The sequence below is a fragment of the Melanotaenia boesemani genome, chromosome 6 (genome assembly GCF_017639745.1).
Source record: "Melanotaenia boesemani isolate fMelBoe1 chromosome 6, fMelBoe1.pri, whole genome shotgun sequence".
NCBI classification, from domain to species: domain Eukaryota; kingdom Metazoa; phylum Chordata; class Actinopteri; order Atheriniformes; family Melanotaeniidae; genus Melanotaenia; species Melanotaenia boesemani.
The window spans coordinates 31334219-31351927 of NC_055687.1; the positions used below are offsets into that span (position 1 = coordinate 31334219).

General features: G+C 39.7%; 2 protein-coding genes across 7 annotated transcripts in view; one reads left to right on the forward strand and one right to left on the reverse strand.

The window, feature by feature from the left end:
- fbxl4 (F-box and leucine-rich repeat protein 4) overlaps positions 1-17709 on the forward strand; it is a 43639-nt gene that overhangs the window by 15833 nt on the left and 10097 nt on the right. For 3 of the 6 annotated variants that reach the window (XR_006010644.1, XR_006010646.1, XR_006010642.1), the window contains exons 9-10: positions 1408-1718; positions 15455-15701. Coding sequence is in view for 1 of the 6 variants with exons in the window: in XM_041986941.1 (XP_041842875.1) it covers positions 1408-1571 (164 nt within the window). In the remaining 5 variants the exon portion in view is untranslated. Of the gene's footprint in view, positions 1-1407; positions 6869-15454; positions 15702-17709 lie in introns of those variants that run through there. The other 3 variants (XR_006010643.1, XR_006010645.1, XM_041986941.1) reach the window with 3 other exon arrangements.
- Positions 12874-15444, reverse strand: pou3f2b (POU class 3 homeobox 2b). Its single transcript, XM_041986942.1, has one exon. The coding sequence runs from the start codon at positions 15381-15383 to the stop codon at positions 14244-14246; it is 1140 nt and encodes a 379-aa protein (XP_041842876.1). The 5' UTR covers positions 15384-15444; the 3' UTR covers positions 12874-14243.

Below are 17709 nucleotides of genomic sequence, written 5' to 3' on the forward strand. Positions count from 1 at the left end.
AAAATGAAAAAACTTAAGACATTTGGTGAAAGTTTAATCTCCACTGGCAGTTTGTTCCACTTGTTTGCAGCATAACAGCTAAATGCTGCTTCTCCATGTTTAGTCTGGACTCTGGTCTGGACTAGTTGACCAGAGTCTTTGGATCTAAGAGCTCTGCTAGGTTTATTTTCTCTGAACATATCACATATGTATTCTGGGCCTAAACCATTATGGGATTTGTTAATAATCAGAAGGGTTTTAAAATCTATTCTGTGACTGACTGGAAACCAGTGTACAGATTTCAAAACTGGTGTGATGTGTTCAGATCTCTTAGTCCTGGTTTAAATTCTAGCAGCAGCGTTTTGGATGAGCTGCAGATGTTTGATGCTCTTTTTAGGAAGTCATGTTAAAAGACCATTACAGTAATCCAGCCTACTGGAGATGAATGTATGGATGAGTTTCTCTTGGTCTTTCTGGGAGACTAAACTTTTAATTGTGTTGATGTTTCTGTGCTGGTAAAAAGCTTCTTAGTGAAGCTTTGATGTGGCTGCTGAAAGTCAGGTTTGAGTTTATCAGCACTCCAAGGTTACGAACTTGGTCATGATTTTAAGAGCCCGAGTCTCCAGGTGTTTACCAATGCTGACCGTCTTCTCTTTGCTACCAAACAGAATAATCTCAGTTTTTCTTCATTTAATTGTAGAAAATTCCCCCTCATCCAGATTTTTATTTGCTCCAGACATTGACGCAAGAAGTCTGTTGGGCTGCAGTCATCTGGTGACAGACACATAAAGTTGTGTATCATCTGCATAACTTTGATAATTAATGCTAAAGTTCTGTTATATTTGACCCAAAGTGAGCATATACAAGTTGAACAGAAGAGGTCCAAGGACTGACCCCTGGGGGACTCCAGAGGTCATGGCCACTCGCTCGGATTCATAGCTGCCTATCGTAACAAAATAACTCCGGCCTTCTAAATAGCCAGTTAAAGACCGCTCCAGAAAGTCCAACCCAGTTTTCCAGCCTGTGTAACAGGATTCTGTGATCTACAGCATCACTTTCTTTAAAAAAGTCATTAAGCTGGTTACAGGACAAACCACAAACACCTCAGCTGCAGACAGTAACCCAAATAATCTGTGTAACAGTGATGCAAAGAAATCTTACCCATGAAGCAGAGTTGTAGCAGCAGTAAGTTGATGGGTTTCACTGCGCAGTTTGTTGACGTGTCTTTGTTTGGCTGTTTGCTGCATTTCTGTACTTGCACTTGTGTGTGTGTTTGTTGGAAAGTAAATTTTGTGCGGGTTGGTGAACGATGAACATAATATTTTAGTCTAGACCTGGCCTGTGTATCAGCTGTGAATGCTTTAGGTAAATAACAGAAATAATTTTAATTTGCAGCAACTTTTTATAAAATTTCTTTACTTCCAACAGGTACGCGGTTGGTGAGCGCCGCCTCACTGAAGAAACTCCTCCAGTCGTGTCCTCAGCTTCTCCTCCTGGACGTTTCCTTCTGTTCCCAGATTGACATGCGGGTTGTCCAAGAACTCTCCGGCCTCTTCCCCAATGTGGCTATCAAGAAAAGTTTCACTCAATGACCCTGGCGTCGTCTCATTTCTCGCTGCCAAGAGGTGGCAAGTGGAGGGAAATGCTTGCCAGCAGATGCTGCTCCAGAACGAGGCAGATGCTGGAAGAGATTACCTGCCTTTGTCAGCATCGCAGGAAAGATCTGCTCTTCGCAGCCAGTAAGTCGGTCAGTAAATAATGCACTGGCGCCGTGTGAGGAGGCTCTGGGGATTTTTAAAGACAGAAAACAAACAACTAAAGATTTCTGTTCTCCACCGAGTAAAATTTGAAAGAAAAAAAAATCCTAGGTTTTGTTTTGGACACTAGAAATCAGGGTGTTGCATTAAAACTTTCACAGCTTTCCAGATTCTGAATTACATGACACAAAGAAGAAAATATGCCTTGGTATGAAACTGAAAGGGACATAAGTATTGATGAGTGATTCTGTTAGAAGAACAAAAAGAGACACGGGGAGTGTAAAACTTAACTTTTTAGGACTGTCAGACATTAAATTTAAGGTCAGTGCCTTGCCAGAAGGTAAAACATTTAGTCTGTTTTAATATCCATACTGATATAAAAAAGGTACCGCTCTGATGACCTAAGATGTTTTTCAGATTTGTGATCTGATCCTCCAAATGTGTTTAAACACTTAATTCTTTCCATTCATAAACATTTTTAGGCCACCAGTTTGAGCTTTTGTGGATCATTTTCTGCTGGGAAATAACGTCTGATTTAGAAAAGACCCCTGGCAAAAATGACAGAATTGCTATGTGGTGATGTTCTTGCAGATTTCTTTTTTAAAAAAAAAATACATCAATCTTAAATATTTAAGAAAATTGTTATGTTTATTTTCCAATAAAGTAGAGGAAATAATGATGGAATTACTCATTCATGTAGAAAAAGATGTAAAAATATAGAATAGTGAACAAAAACCGTCACAGTTGTTATTTTGTTGCACCTCCTCCGGCTTTCATAGCTTGATTTCATTGAACATGGGTTTCACTAATGAAAGAAATTGTCCTTCATGGTTTCAACTTTTTGGTGTTTGAGTTTACAGATGAACTTTGCAGGATGGGGTCAGTTTCCACCAGGATTCACCGCTCCGTCAGACTGAGATCTGGACTGGATCTGGACTTTTTGCTGGCCCGGTCACTGAAATGAAGAAGAGGTTTTGAAATGCTTTTCCCTTTGGCAAGATGTGTTATTATCCTAAGAATTAATCAATTTCACCAAATCAACTTTTTCAGTTTAAGGAATGAGAAAAGTGTCCAAACTTTAATGGACAGCTGTATGTTTGCTGTAGAAGTAATGACTGCCACCTCTTGGCCCTTTACCTAACGTCAGCCCCATATCATCAATGACTGTGGATTTTTTTTTTCTAATTCAAGCATAAAAGCTCTGGTCTTATCTCCTTGTTCAATACACATTTTTGATGCCATTTCTCCCATTTACAGATGGTTTTAATTTGCTTTCTTGTTACAAACATTGTTGTCCTGATGCTGTGACGTCTTCCTTTGTGTTTCCTTTTACAACCTTCCCATTTTCTTTTTACATGCCTCCTGTTTTAGTCACAGCTGACGGGGAACAACCAACAACTTTGCCACACTGAAAGCTAAATGACCTTTTTGAAGGAATTTTCTAACCCTTTCTGTTGTTTCCACACAATGGAACGACTCCTAAAGCTCTGCAAGGACTCTTTTAAATGCTGGCTCATTTGTATAGTTAGACTTGTGCAGGTTTTTTTTTTTTCTTTTAAAGCTAAATACATCATGGTTCTGTTTATATTTCTTTAAAAAAAAAAAGCCAGAATTATCAGCTATTAAATTATTTTATGGCATATGTGTTTAATTATTTAACTAAATGAAAAAGCTGAATGAACCTTCTCCAGGTGTGGTAATTCCATCATTTTTGCCAGTGGATTTTTGTTCTTTTTGCACAACTTGCCACTACTTCCTGAGATTTTAATGACACATATGTGACATGTTTAGGTTAAAATAGCACAGAGAGAGAACCACTGCGCTATGTCAACTCCATGTTTACAGCTTTGGTCAGAGTGATCCACAGCTTTCCAACCTGCTTGTACACATTTGTGATCGGCTTTGCGCTATGATGCAAACGTAAATTTGGATATAAATTGCACTGAATATCCCCTGAATGAGCGCACACTCACACTTACACACACAACAAACTTGTAGTAAAAATACTTGACTCGGTTTTATCCTTATATACTTAGTTGTCCCTCTTGTGCAATATGGCCACAGACTGCTCTTTTAGACACACTCTTGTCATGAATCATGCATTAAATTGGCCCCAGGTGGGTAAAACACAGTAATACAGGAACACTGAACCTTAATCCCACTGAGAATCTCTGGGAGGTGCAGGAGAGGAATTAACACAGCAGTCTGATCTGATCTATCGAGTGAGTAGATGAAGGACAAGTGTGGAAGAATAAAACCTCACCTGCTGCTGCTGTTGCACAGGTTGTTTGCATCTCCTACACATCTGCAGAGATGCCAGAAAGATTTGATTGTTTTGGTCGCTTTAAAGTCCAGGACCACCCAGACTGCAGTCGTGTTTGAGCTGAGTTCAGCTACTTTTGGCACTTATGGCTCAGTTACGACACTGGCAAGTGTTGTGTGGACCAGATGTCAGGTGCCAGTCTGGCTTGAGTTATGGCAGTGGTTTCCAAACTTTTTCTGCAGGGCTCCCTTTTCATTGACAAAAATAACGTCAATGCACCCCCCCCCCCCCCCCGCCATCACATGCACCCCAATGCTTACAAAGATATTTACAAATATATGTGCCACAAAATAGTCTTTAGTTTATTGGCTGCTACTTTATTATAGTGAAAACCTTGTCAGCGGCAGTCAGGGACGCATCGAGTCCTCTGCTACAGTGTGAGGCGTGTAAACCAGGAAACTCTGTAAACTACTTCAAGTGAGTTTAACTTTCAATGAAACAGATGCTGCTTTAGTAAAATAAATCTGCAATTTATGAGTTGAGTAGTTTATTTCTAAAGTAATCAACAGGATTTTTTCTGTTCAGGATGAGAAGTCCCAAAGTGGTGGTGTAACGTTTTTTTAGCTTCATATTGTCAAATGCTGATATTTTGAGACATGCAACACACTGTGGTCTGTCTTCATTACCCACCATTGACCATTAACATTACTTAACCATTACTGGTCAAGCTTAGGGCAAGATATACCTCATCATATTTATTTCTTTCATTATTATTATGACTATTAATATTATTATCTTTTTTTTTCTTTGGTAGTTTAAATGTCTGTTGTAAATTCATCATCATTTGGCATTTGGTACTTTAACAAATGTGTCCATGTTTTGCCAACAGTACAGAGAAAATAAGTTTTCTTTGCCCCCCCCCCAATCCGTTAATAAGACAATAAAAAAAAAAAAAGAATATTGCACAGTCTAAAAGCCAAACCTGCCATTAAATGGTTGTTTCTCTTCCATCATCGTCAACAAGATCATTTAAGTCAAACTAATTTCAGATTTTAAACCCGTAACTATACAGAGCATTTTGCAGATGTTGCAGCTGTCATTGTGTCACCACATTTCTAATGTGGTAGATTGTGGCGGCAGGTTGATTTAAAGGTGGTGTTGTTTGAACATACTATGAAAAATGTGTTGAACTCAACTTTCTGGTGGGTTGTTATAGAGAAAACTCATCAGACCTGACTCACCTGCTCCAGATCTGATTCTGCTTAAATCAAGTTTCATGAAAGAAAATTTAAGTTAGTGAGAGACTTCACTGACCACAGTAAAATCAGACAGGCCAGCATTCTGTGGGCCACCGTGGGCCCTTGAGAAAGGCCCTTATTGTTATTATTATTATTATTAGTAGTAGTAGTAGTATTCATGATGCAAGGCCCTCCTAATCATGTGTGTTTGCTCAGGTCATTAATTTAGTTGATTTGGCTGTTTTGTTTGAAGGTGGGAAAGTTATGTGTTCAGCATATGGATTATGGAAATCCTTTTGTTCATCCTAAGCTCCACTATGATAATGCAGTTCCACAGCTGAGTGGAAACCCTGTGATTCTCCGCTGAACATGTTAAGATGAGACAGTGTAAATATTAAATGACCTCAGTTTTTGTCCTCAAACTCAGGGGCTATAAACATACATAATAATTATCGCTGTATAACTTTTTTTAAATGTATATTTTACTCCAAAAACCAGCACAAAGGACATTTTTACTACGAGTTGCACCAGACTGAGTCACCGTTGACGTTACCAGTCAGTACTGATGTTACTGATGAAACATGGAGCTTAATTGTTGAATGTTGTGGTAAATGTGAGATTGTGTATATAAAAAAAACATGTTAATGTTGCTGATTATTTCTTATGGTGAAGCCACAATCTCATTGTAGGGGAAGTGCTTTGGAATGTTTTTTTTTTTTGTGAGAAAACTTGAAATTTCTTTGAAGCACATGCTACCAGTGGATATTTGTGCCTTATACTCCTGTTTGAACATGCTGATGTCCAAGTGGTGAACATTGTAGTGAAGTGCTTTGCTTTTTATGCTCCTCAACCAAAGTAGTATTCAGTAAGCTGTTCGGCAGGTTCACAACTGGATTTGACCAGTTTCTGCTGTAATATACTGTATATCAGCCATGTGAATTTATATGCAAATAATATTATTTATACTGTTCTGTGTGGTGTATGCAGAAACAATATAAAATATATTTTCTTTTAGTCTAGTTTTGTTTCCACTTGCTCACCTGAAGTACTTTAAAACTTTTGATTTATTTTACGTACACGGAGTTGTAATTTATTGTCTCTGTACCTTTAAAATGCTGCAGTGGCTGCCGTTTCCCAGCTTCCAGACTTTGTCCTGAGCCACCCTGAAGTCAAACCATGTCATCAGGAGTTTGATTGAAAATCTTAAAATGTTTAACTCCCTTTGTTCATTCAGATGATGCAAATATTACTGAATTTGCAGCTGAATTGAACCTTATTATATCTGGCCCACTGGAAGTGAGGAAGTCATTTCAAGTCCATTTAATTACGAGTTCATAAAATGATTATAGGAACACAATGAGACAGGAGTGTACAATGCTAAATGAATGAGCATTCATAAGACAAACTAACCATCACTTTTGTTCTTTTTTTTTCTTAGCTTGTACACTTGCATTTGCTTCCTTCTGTAACCAATATTACTCCCACTCTGGTCATGAGATCAGCCTGGCATGCACCAGTAGGACATCCTGCCATGAAGTCTGCTGTTCTGTGAAAAGATGGCTCCTCTGTCATGATGAAACTGGTGCTTTACTTTCAGCAGGTTTTAAATAAAATGAAGGCTGATGACTGATGCAGCGTGGCTTCTTTAATCCTCACAATCTTGTTTTGATCCTGTAGGGACACAGATATTAGACGTAGAACAAAGCGGCTGTGTGGCTTGGAAAGGCATTAACTTGCATATATTCCATTTTCTCTCATTCAGCTTCAGTGAGCAGTACACCATCACAGCCAAAACAAATGTAAATTGTTCCACTGTATCATCCCCGAGCTTTACAAGCGGAGTTGTGTGATTGGGGAGAAAAGAAGACTCGGCTACTGGATTCACAACTAGCCATTAGTCAACTGGAGTGACTGGATAGTTGTGGTGGAATGATCCTTTTTGCTTTAACCCTCTGCCATTTTACACTCTATTAATACCACAGGGGGAAGTGACATTAGCTTGTCTTCTTAACGGTCTTTTAATGAATTGTTTATGCCTGGTTTAATGATGTATATTGTGGCCCTGTAATGTGCCCTAATGACTGAGAACGAGGCGGTCTCAGCTGAAGTATTAATTTGGACTCCCTCCCCAATGATTATTCCTCAGCCACTAGCACCACCGCCGCCTCCTCTGCTGATGTTTGTGAGATGCAGACGTGATTCATGGAGGCTTTCTGCTCTGCGCCATGTCTTGATTTCTCGCTGTCACGCTCCTGTATGAGGCTGATACATCCAGGGGGATCTACAGCAATTAGTTCAGCTGTTTTATTTATTTATTTTTGTTTGTGTTACAAGTTCGTACAGATGCAGGGTTTCAAAGCTGGATTAAAAGGAATATAGGACGTGTATAGGAAGGGTTACGGGGCGGCATAAGGTTAGCCTGAGCTGTATACCCTGTAAACATGGTCTTCTCTAGATTAAAACCTGTGTGCGGTCATGTGTTGTGCCTCCTCTGAGCCCTCCTCAGGCTGACACCCATCAGGCCTCAGACCTGCCTGAGGGAGGCCTCACCGTGACACCCATCATTATGTGGCTTGCTGTTCCTTCTCTAGTTTCCCAACTCAAGCTCTAATGATGAAGACATCCCTTTCAGTCCTCACTGTCCTCTCTATACCTATCATTTCTTTTTATGTTGATTAGCATTTTGGGAATGTCAGCACTCAGTTCCTTAAATCCACGGGCAGCTCTGTGAGGCAGCGTTTCTTCATCCGCGAGGATGACTTTTGCACATGCTGTTGTCCGACGGTGAGACCCTTTTGTAATTACAGTAAACAAATGACACCACAGAGAGACTCTTCAGACACCTGATCTGATCCCTGTTGAAAAGATAAACAGCCTTTCTTGAGATGAAGATTGTTTGTCTTATAAAACCCAGTGAATCCTGTTACAACGGGTCTTTGTTTGCGGATTTCCAGAGAATCAATTTTACTGTGAGGAGAAATCTGCTGACATCAGCCCTTAAAACAAAACACTTTGGACACAAATATACACAAATAAATTTTGTTTTCCTTAAGATGGTTTCTTTGGAGTCCGATGGACCTTGTGACTGATTAGCTTTCCTTCCAAGACCCTCGTTTACAGGTAAAACACATTTTATGTTGTTTTGCACACACACACACACACACAATCTGCATATTTTCCACCAACTGTAACCTGTTATAAAGATCACAAAGAAGACTGCTCTTTAAGGACATCTACAATATTTCTTCAGAAGATTTGTTTGCACATGATGGAGTTGATGATGATAATTAGAGCAACTAGAATGTAAATCTGGAGTATTTAGACTAAAATTTAGAGTTAATTACATACACGAGATGCAAGATAATCACACTATAATTTTAATAAACCTTTATGCATAAAGGATTTTTGTTTGATTTTATATTTAATTTGCATGCATTTTACTCTAGCGTTCATGCATAATATTCATATAAGAAACGTGCTGATGGCATGGTTGTCAGCTGGAGCCCACAAGTACATACATGTGGAGATTATTTTGATTTAACATTTGTATTTTTGCTGTCGTAAACTGATCAGACTCCTTCAAACAGGGGTTCCTGCAGACACTGTTGCTGTTTGATGGCCTCGCTCAGAGACGATCATGTTTCACACGCAGGCCAACCAATTATAGCTGGAATAATTACGCGCTGAAGGGGAGACACGATTCACCCCGCTGATCAGCAAAGTTCTCGTGAAGTTATAATTAAACAATAACTCGTTTACAAATGAACGCACACGAGCATTTGTGTACTTAAGTGTGCAAAGTATAATTAGCTATGATGCATCTGAGTGAGACTGAACAACAACAATGTCAAATGGTGCAATGATATATATCACTGTTATCTGTGTGTGTGTGTGTGTGTGTGTGTGTGTGGGCAATAAGAAAAAGAAGTACAGATTGAATGAGTGATTGATGCTGAGATGGATATAAGCTTTGACTTTGTATATAGACATGAGATGAACATCGACAGAGTGAATAAAGTTAATTATAAAAACATTTCTTTTAATGATGAATAAAAATGGAAGTACATTAATTGTAGTTTAGACTGAAGGATGCGCTGTGATTTCATCAATCTGCAATGATGCAAACTTTCCTGAAAATAGGCTGAAACAGCCTTATTAATCAGTTTGCAGCCTTTTTATGGACACTGTAATGATGAGTGCACATTTTCAATTATATTTAGAGTTTGGTGAAAATGTGTAAAACCAACATGGGTGTGTGTGATCATTCCTCTCAGACATTGTTAGTTTGTTGTTTACGCCTGTACTTTTAAGAGTTTTGTCAGACATTTGCTGAGCCTGGACTCTGAACCAAATCTTATCTGATTTGTTTCGTGTTAAAAAACACCCAGGTTTCTCTGAACTGATGCTGGCTTCCATCCAGGATGTTAATGACAGCATGTCTGCATGCAGAGGAGATCTGTTATATTTTTATTAATATTCACTATGGTTTTAGAGGTTTGAACAGAATAAAGGGATCATTCAGCTGAAGTACTCATTGATGGTGAAGTTATCAGTAATCCCTGGATGGGTATTCACTGTATTTTTTTTATTATTTATTTATTTATTTTTAATAAATTAATAAATCTGGTAAATTCAGGTTGAGGCTGCAAGCTGGGCCACATATGACTCAACAAAGTCGAAAGTCAAAAGGAAGGAGAAAAGCACTTTTAATCCCAAAGTTTGAAAACTTAGTATTTGTTATTATAATATTTTTCTTAACCTATTTTACTTAAATTGGCTAAACTGGGTACATATTTGTACACACAGTTAAAATGTTTACTGTTGGAATAAAAAAATAAAGAAATAATTTATGAGTTAAAGATTTTTCCTAAAAAAGTTTTTCAAGTATTTAAAATATTTCAATTAAAATAAAACACATGATTTTAGTTGTAGAGCAGCTCCATGATTTCTTTGTAGAAAAGAAATGACTCAGTGCAGATTTTCTGATCAGTTCAGTTAAATACTTTTTAAAATTAGTTTACTTTGACGAATCTGTTTTTATTTTCTTCACATTTCACTAAATATGTCCAGGCCAAATGCCACTCCAAGCTACCAAAGTCTGACAGCACACTGCTGTGTTTAACCAGAGCAGGTGGGAATCCTTCCTGTATGAACCCTAGCAGACCGTTAGAAGCTGGGACTCACCCTCTGGTCACGCTGGTGTCGCTAGATGGCGCTAGAGCTCCAGCTATGGTCCGCCTCTGTCCTCCACAGCTCAGTCAGAACCACATCCAGCCGCAGTTTACCCCCCTCTCTCTCTTCTCTGTGTCTAATGGGAAATTTCAAGTCACCTAAATAAAAAGGAAGGTGTAATTAACGCAACGCGCTATTAATTGCATCTGCTAGAGAGCGGATGAAGGTCACGAGGGCAAACTTCTTTTTTTTTTTCTTTCTTTTTCTTTTTTTTATTACAAGGTTCCACAAAAAGTCTACTTTACAGATCAGAGAGAGGCAGTTTTATTTCCGGGTGTCATTTCACGTCAGACGTCCAAACGACCGGTCAAATGATGATGAGGCAGAGAGGGCCTGTGTTACACATCACAGGGGAATGGCAATCATCCCACAGCCTGTCAGGCCTACAATGATCCTGATTTACATTTAGATAAATAAAAATTTCTTGTATAATAAGAAACCACCTGAATGTTTTTGTTTTTTTCAAACTAAAGAGGTCTGTTTGTATCATCATCGCACTGCAGCTTCATGGGGATTTTTCAGAGAAATGACACACTGGAGGGAATGATCAGGGTCATCACTGTCACCAGAAGTGCTTTTACTGGATTCCTTTTCCTCTCATGTTTTATCAATTAATCCAGGATATATATATATATATATATATATATATATATATATATATATATATATATATGTGTGTGTGTGTGTGTGTGTGTGTGTGTGTGTGTGTATACACACACAATTTGTCCTTTTCTTAAAATGAAAATAGGTCTGAGGTGTTCAAGTTTAAAAAGCTGCATGATTACCCAAAATATTACCAAACTTACAGCCTTCAAAAATCAATTAAAATTAAATGAATTATCTTTAATATGAGGGGAAAAAACACCTCAAACTAGCAAAGAAAATCAACTATTAAAAATATTTTTTTTAAAAAGTTTGATTTAAATCCGGCCAAAAAAACATATAAGGCCTTATTCAACCATTTAAATGTCCTTTTTTTGGGTCCACCGACCCTATCTTGGGAACCACTAATTCAACCCCACATGGAAGCTTCCCAGCCAAAGTCAGTCCATTTAAAAGCAGCCCTGCGGCAGAAACAACACATCATCGGCTCCCAATCTTCCATTCATCAAGTCTGCTTTTCTGGCAGCCATTAATTCCTCTCAAAGCAAGAAGCAGATTCACAGAATCACAGCTGTCAGACAGACCCTGAACTCACCGCAGCATTCTTCACATTTAATAAATTATATATTTATATAATAAATAAATAAATAAACCAATTAGTCTGGAAGTAGGAAAAAACGCTGTTTAATATCAACCAAATTATTTAAAAATGTGCAAGTCCGTTGTTCATGATGAAACACCTGCAGGCGTTTATCACTTTATATCTACCCCAGGTTCATCCGGTCAATAAGACAGATCCTACACCCCCCAAACAAAACAAAAACAAGCAATTCAAACAAACAAAGAAAAAAAAACAGCGTTGGATTGCTACAGGTCTACATCCCACAACTTTGAACTTCCAGTAAATTTCATTAAAGCTACCGAAGAAAGATTTCAGTAATCGTTTCTGCTTCTTGTTCTTTGCAGAGAAAAAAAAAAGAAAAAAAGAAAACATAAAGAGGGAAGTGGAACAAAAAATAAAAGCCTTTTTCGGTTAAAGAAAGAGGGGGAAACAGAAACAAATCCCTGGATATGTGTCTTTGCATAAAACAAAAAGCAGGCTACTGTGCGGAGAAAAGATGTATATACATGTAGCTGTGAGTGTCCAGGCTGTGGCAAACCCCGCTGCAAAGTCAAAAATATCTCTCTTTCCTTTCCTGACAAGACAAAACCTCTCCAGTGTCAGTTCATATATATATTTATATATATATATGTATATATTTTTTTGCCTTGTGTGTCATCTATAAAAAGTAATCGCAGAATAAATTACAATCTCATTAACAAAACTACGAAAATAAAAATAAATTGTTTATGAAAAAGTGAAGCAACATTGATAAGCAAAATGGCAGAAATTTAACGAGCTCACAAATAAAAAAAAGCATAATAATAATAGTAATAATAATAATAATAGTTTTGATCATATGCTGCATTTCTTTCTATTTTCTTTTCTTTTTTGGAATGTCACAATGTGATTTGGGAGGAAATTACGCAAAGGCCGTTTTCTCGTTTCTCTGAAACACTCATCACAAAGATGTGTGTTTGTCAGCCCCTGGATCTGAATCGTTTGTGGACGTTTCTCCTCCTTATCGATCTAATTCAATTTGGTATTTAAAGCACTTCAAATTGACGGAGAAAAACAATCTTTTGTCATTTCAGAGCATGCGCTAAAAAACTAAACCAAATTCCATGGGAAATCTAGACAAATTACGCTGCTTTTGCGCAAGATTAAAAAACAAAAACAAACAAAAAAACATTTAAAAAAAAACAAAACAAAACAAAACAAAAAACAAATAGAAATCGCGACAGAAAACAGCTAAACTGCGACTGAGCTGAACGTCGGCAACAAAAAGAGCAGCACACAAACACAACAAGGCTGTAAAATGAGACTGAAACTCAAGCTGCTTGTTTTTGAAACCCTTAATAACAATAAGAAGAAAAGTGCCCATGTGAAGTTGGAGAAAATAAAAAACTAAAAGGAATGAAGCCATGACTTTTAAAGTTATACAATATTTACAGAAGTGGATGAGCTGCTGTCAGCCATCATATTCCTTTGTGGAAATATCTAGAGCCCATCTTGTTGTGGGAAAGTGCCACATAGTCGCCACGGAGCCCTCCCTGGAGCAGGAAGACCCTCTGAGGGAGGAGATAAGATGATACACTTGTGTGGAAAAAAAAAAGCAAACAAAAAATATAATAATAATAATAATAACAATAATAATAAAACAAAAGAACAGAATAGACTTCCTGTTTATACTGCTGATTGTAGAGGTCATGCTCTTATTTTCCAATTTACTGAACGCAGACCAATCAATGGAAAGTTTAGCTAATATGCTGCACGTGTAATAATAATAATAATAATAATAATAATAATAATAATAATAATAATAATAATAATAATAAAGTTGTAGAATATTAATAGGCCTGCAGGTTCCCAGCGGCGCTGTGATGCCTGTCAGGCTGACAGATGGGACTCAGACGATGCTCACCCTCAGCTGGACTCCACTGGACAGGGGGCTGCAGCCTTTACCGGCCTCCAGCTTACTCCATCAACGTAGCTCCTTTTAACCCCCTCACTGCACCACGCGCACCCATTCACTTGCTTGACGCACAATTTTGGAGCTACAAAACTAACACGGCTTTGCTTTTTTCTTCCACACACAGCAACAAAATGTTGGATTTGAAAGAAAACCAAAATGGGGAATGGAAACTATTCTGCTATGCTTTTTTAAATTTTTTTATTTTTTCTAAAAACCTCTTTCCCCTCCCTTCTTTTTTTCCCTTTTTCTTTTCTTTTTTTTCCTCGTTAAGTACAATTTTCAGTACACAATAGGGGGCTACACCTTGAAACTGCGTCGACTGTAGTCACAGTGCTGGGCATGTATCCTTGGAGAACACAAACAGGCGTCTGTTCCTTTAGCTCTGGGGGAGCTATAAAAAAATGTCCTGTCCTCCCCCCTCTCTAAATCATTTTCCATTTCTCAGATATTTGCTGCAGATATTGTGCAAGTACTCACTGCAGTCTATTATACATAAAACACTCACTAGATCGTTTCATAGTCCAGTGATTTATATATAACCTTAGGGATAAATAAAAAAGGATAAACAAGTCCTGGAGGAGCGGTCCAGCAGAGTTCATTGGACCGGGGTCTGAACCCCGTGGTGCGGCGGCGTGTCCCCGTACACATCCTCGCTCCCCGGCAGCGCTCCTCCGGGAGGGGTCATGCGTTTCTCCTTCTGTCTCCTGTTACAAAACCAAACCCTCACCACTTCTTTCTCCAGGTGAAGACTGTCCGCCAGTGTGATTATTTCCGACGCTGCCGGTTTAGGGCACTTCAAAAAATGGCTCTCCAAAGCTCCTTTTACGCTTACCTCGATTGAAGTCCGTTTTTTTCTTTTCCTCCCCTGCGCCGCGATTTTGTCCAGGCTGGTCGGGCTGCCCGAGGTGGAGTCCGCCTCTTCCAGCCACTTGTTCAACAGAGGCTTCAGCTTGCACATGTTTTTGAAGCTGAGCTGCAGGGCCTCAAACCTGCATATGGTGGTTTGGGAAAACACATTTCCGTACAGGGTCCCCAGGGCGAGTCCCACATCCGCCTGCGTGAAGCCCAACTTGATCCTCCGCTGTTTGAACTGCTTGGCGAACTGCTCCAAGTCGTCCGAGGTCGGCGTATCCTCGTCCGAGTGGTCGTGGTGACTCTGTGGCCGGTGCTGGTGCTGGGACGGAGGGTGGCCGTGTTCGCTGAGGTGCGGGCTGTGGTGGTCCTCATGAGTATCTCTGAGGTTGTGGTGGTGCATCCCCTGCCCGCTGCCCGGGATCAGCCCGTTGACGCTGAAACCCGGCTGGGAGTAAATAAGGCTTTGGCCGTTTGTTGTCGCCATGCTCGGTATGTGCGCTGCGGTTGTGGTTCTCCACGCCCGGCCGTCGTGGTGGTTCCCGTGCGTCTGGTGAACCAGGTGGGGCGGCCGTGATTGGTGCTGCAGGTTGTTGTTGGAGCTGTGCATTTCGTCCCGCGTGCCCTGCACCGCGGGTTTGATGTCCTGCTCAGCGCCGAGCGGGCTGGAGGACCACGGTGCTCCCTCTCCGTGGGACAGCGCCGTGATCCACTGGTGTGCGTGGCTAAGAGTGTGGCTGTTGCTCTGCAGCGGGTAGTCGCTCTGCAACAGGCTCTGTGCGTCCCGGTACGCCGTGGCTTGCTGCATGCTGCCGGGCTCCGAGTGCACGATGGATGCGCTGGAGGTGAGGATGCTGTAGTGGTTAGACGCTGCGGTCGCCATGACTCTCGGAGCCGGACTGATCGCTCTTATTAAAGGAACCTCGCATTTGACAGATCCTCTCCTGCCCATAGGCGGCTCCCAGGCGCTCTGCCAAGTGGACACCGAGGCGCACCTGGACTCCGCCCCGCCTTCGTCGGCCATTGGCTTTGGAAACATGATGGACGTGGTTACCAAGGGCAACGGCGTAGCGATTGGCTGCCTGGAAGCCTCCACAAACACTACCCTCTTTGCTGGAGAGGTGCGAGCCGAGGCTCCTGTGGAAGCGGATAGATGGAGTGCAGCATGGGGAGACGGAACGCCGGGATCAGCGGTGCAACTGTAAGATACAGTTGATTTATTTGCTAATCGTGTTTTATCCAGACTCAGACTGCAGGTAGTTTAGTTCCAGCTGAGGATTTCCTCTACAGCTCTCTCTCTTTTTTTTTATTCATAATTGAAAGTCAGAAATATTCAGAACTGAAATTTTGGAAATGTTAACTGTATCTGTGCAGATTTAATTAATCAAATATCAAAATTAAGAATCTGAGTGATCCAGCATGACTGAATTAGAGATGTTTAATTAATGTCAGTAGATAGAACAGGTGTCATATCCATAAAATCTGCATATTTGAGAAATTTTAAAAAACTGTTTAGCTGCAAGATTTTGTTGCAGATGCATGCAAATTATTTCCTGTTTTTTTGTTTTTTGTTTTTTCAATGTTCTTTGTTTTATGTGAGGGGATATGAATTTCTATGGTTGTTTCTCATTATGAACCATATTTAACATGTCTTCTAGAAAAATATCATAGATGCAATGGTGTGTGAAAAGCTTTTCTGGCTCCTTGTCATGAACTGAAGGAGAAAACAGACAGAAGTGATGGAGGATTAAGTCCGAACTCAGGCATCCAGTTCAGGGCAGGAAGGGCAAGTTTCCATCCTATCACAGCTGTCGTTCCTCCCAGTGTCAGCTTCGGGGACTAGGACTTTGTCCAGAGAGGGGACATTCCTGGTCGACTGCTGCTGGTTGCCATGGGGAGAGGTAAATGAAACAACAGCAGCCGCGTCACCACAGCTGCCCCCCCACCTCCCTTGTTTCTGAACTATCTAAAGGCCTCTATTTAGAGGGGCTCTCTGTGGGACAAAGCCTTCACAGGGATAAAGGAGGGAGGAGTAAAGTGTGCAGGGCCCTGAGAGGAAGACAGAACGCTGGGAGAACTGAAAAAGATAAGAGAGATTATGTCTGTCCTCGAAGCTGCTCCTCAAACTGTGTGACGGGAAAAACTACAAACAACACTTCAATATTTTGTTGGCAGCAGGATGTTTCAACTTTCTAACTTGGGAGCGTTTTCATCTGGTACATTTGAATATATTAATAATTCCTACTGTACATAAATCAAAAGCCCCATAGGTTAGTCTGGCCTACAAGAATTCCCTTCTCTGGATTTACATAGTGGCAACAAATTAAATCTATAAATCAGCACATGCAGTTCTTCAATATCCACAATTTACACTTTCTCATATGCAAATGACTGAAACTGTAATTAAACATATTATTTAATAACTTGGACCTGCGGTAAAATTAAAAGGCAATAAAAAAAGCAATTATTAAAGAAATACTTTCACAAAAAATATTCAAATTGCTTTGGTTAAAAAAAAAAACACAAAATCTGTACATTAATTATTCTCACTCACAAATCTTTTTCAGCTACGTTAATTTATTCAAAAAGTTCATACAGGGACACATGTCAAGTGTGCAGACTGAGGTCTGGGAACAAAGCAGAGGCATGTAACAAAGGACGGGTGCTAATTACCAAATGTCTGTTCTCCATGACCTGCACTGGATTTTTATTTCATGTGCTGATTTAAGTTGGGCCACAACTTTTTCTTTATGCTTTTATGCTGCTTTAGTGGGGCATTTGTAATGTCAGATGTTGGGGGGAAAAAAACAAAACAACAACAACAAAAGAAAAAAAAACGCATAAAAATAAATGAACTGCAAGAATTGAATTAATCTAAGACTTTAAATTGTATATTAATTGCGCGTATTGTTACGTTCATCCATTAAAGGCACAAAGTGAATTTAAATCAAAGGATAGTTTATCCAGATGCTTACATTTTACTGAAAAGAAATACAAAACTCATTAAGTGTCACGTTTTCTGCTGGTCTATTTACCCTAGTGACACTTGCACACAGAATAAAGAGAGAAAAACACACAGAAATGCTCATATTCCACGTTTAACTCAAGCTCTTCAATAAAGTATTAGTGATTGGACCGTTAATGGATCTCATTTCATAGGCTAATAACCCTTAATAGATGTGAATCCAGCTGCACTGACAGCTCATGGA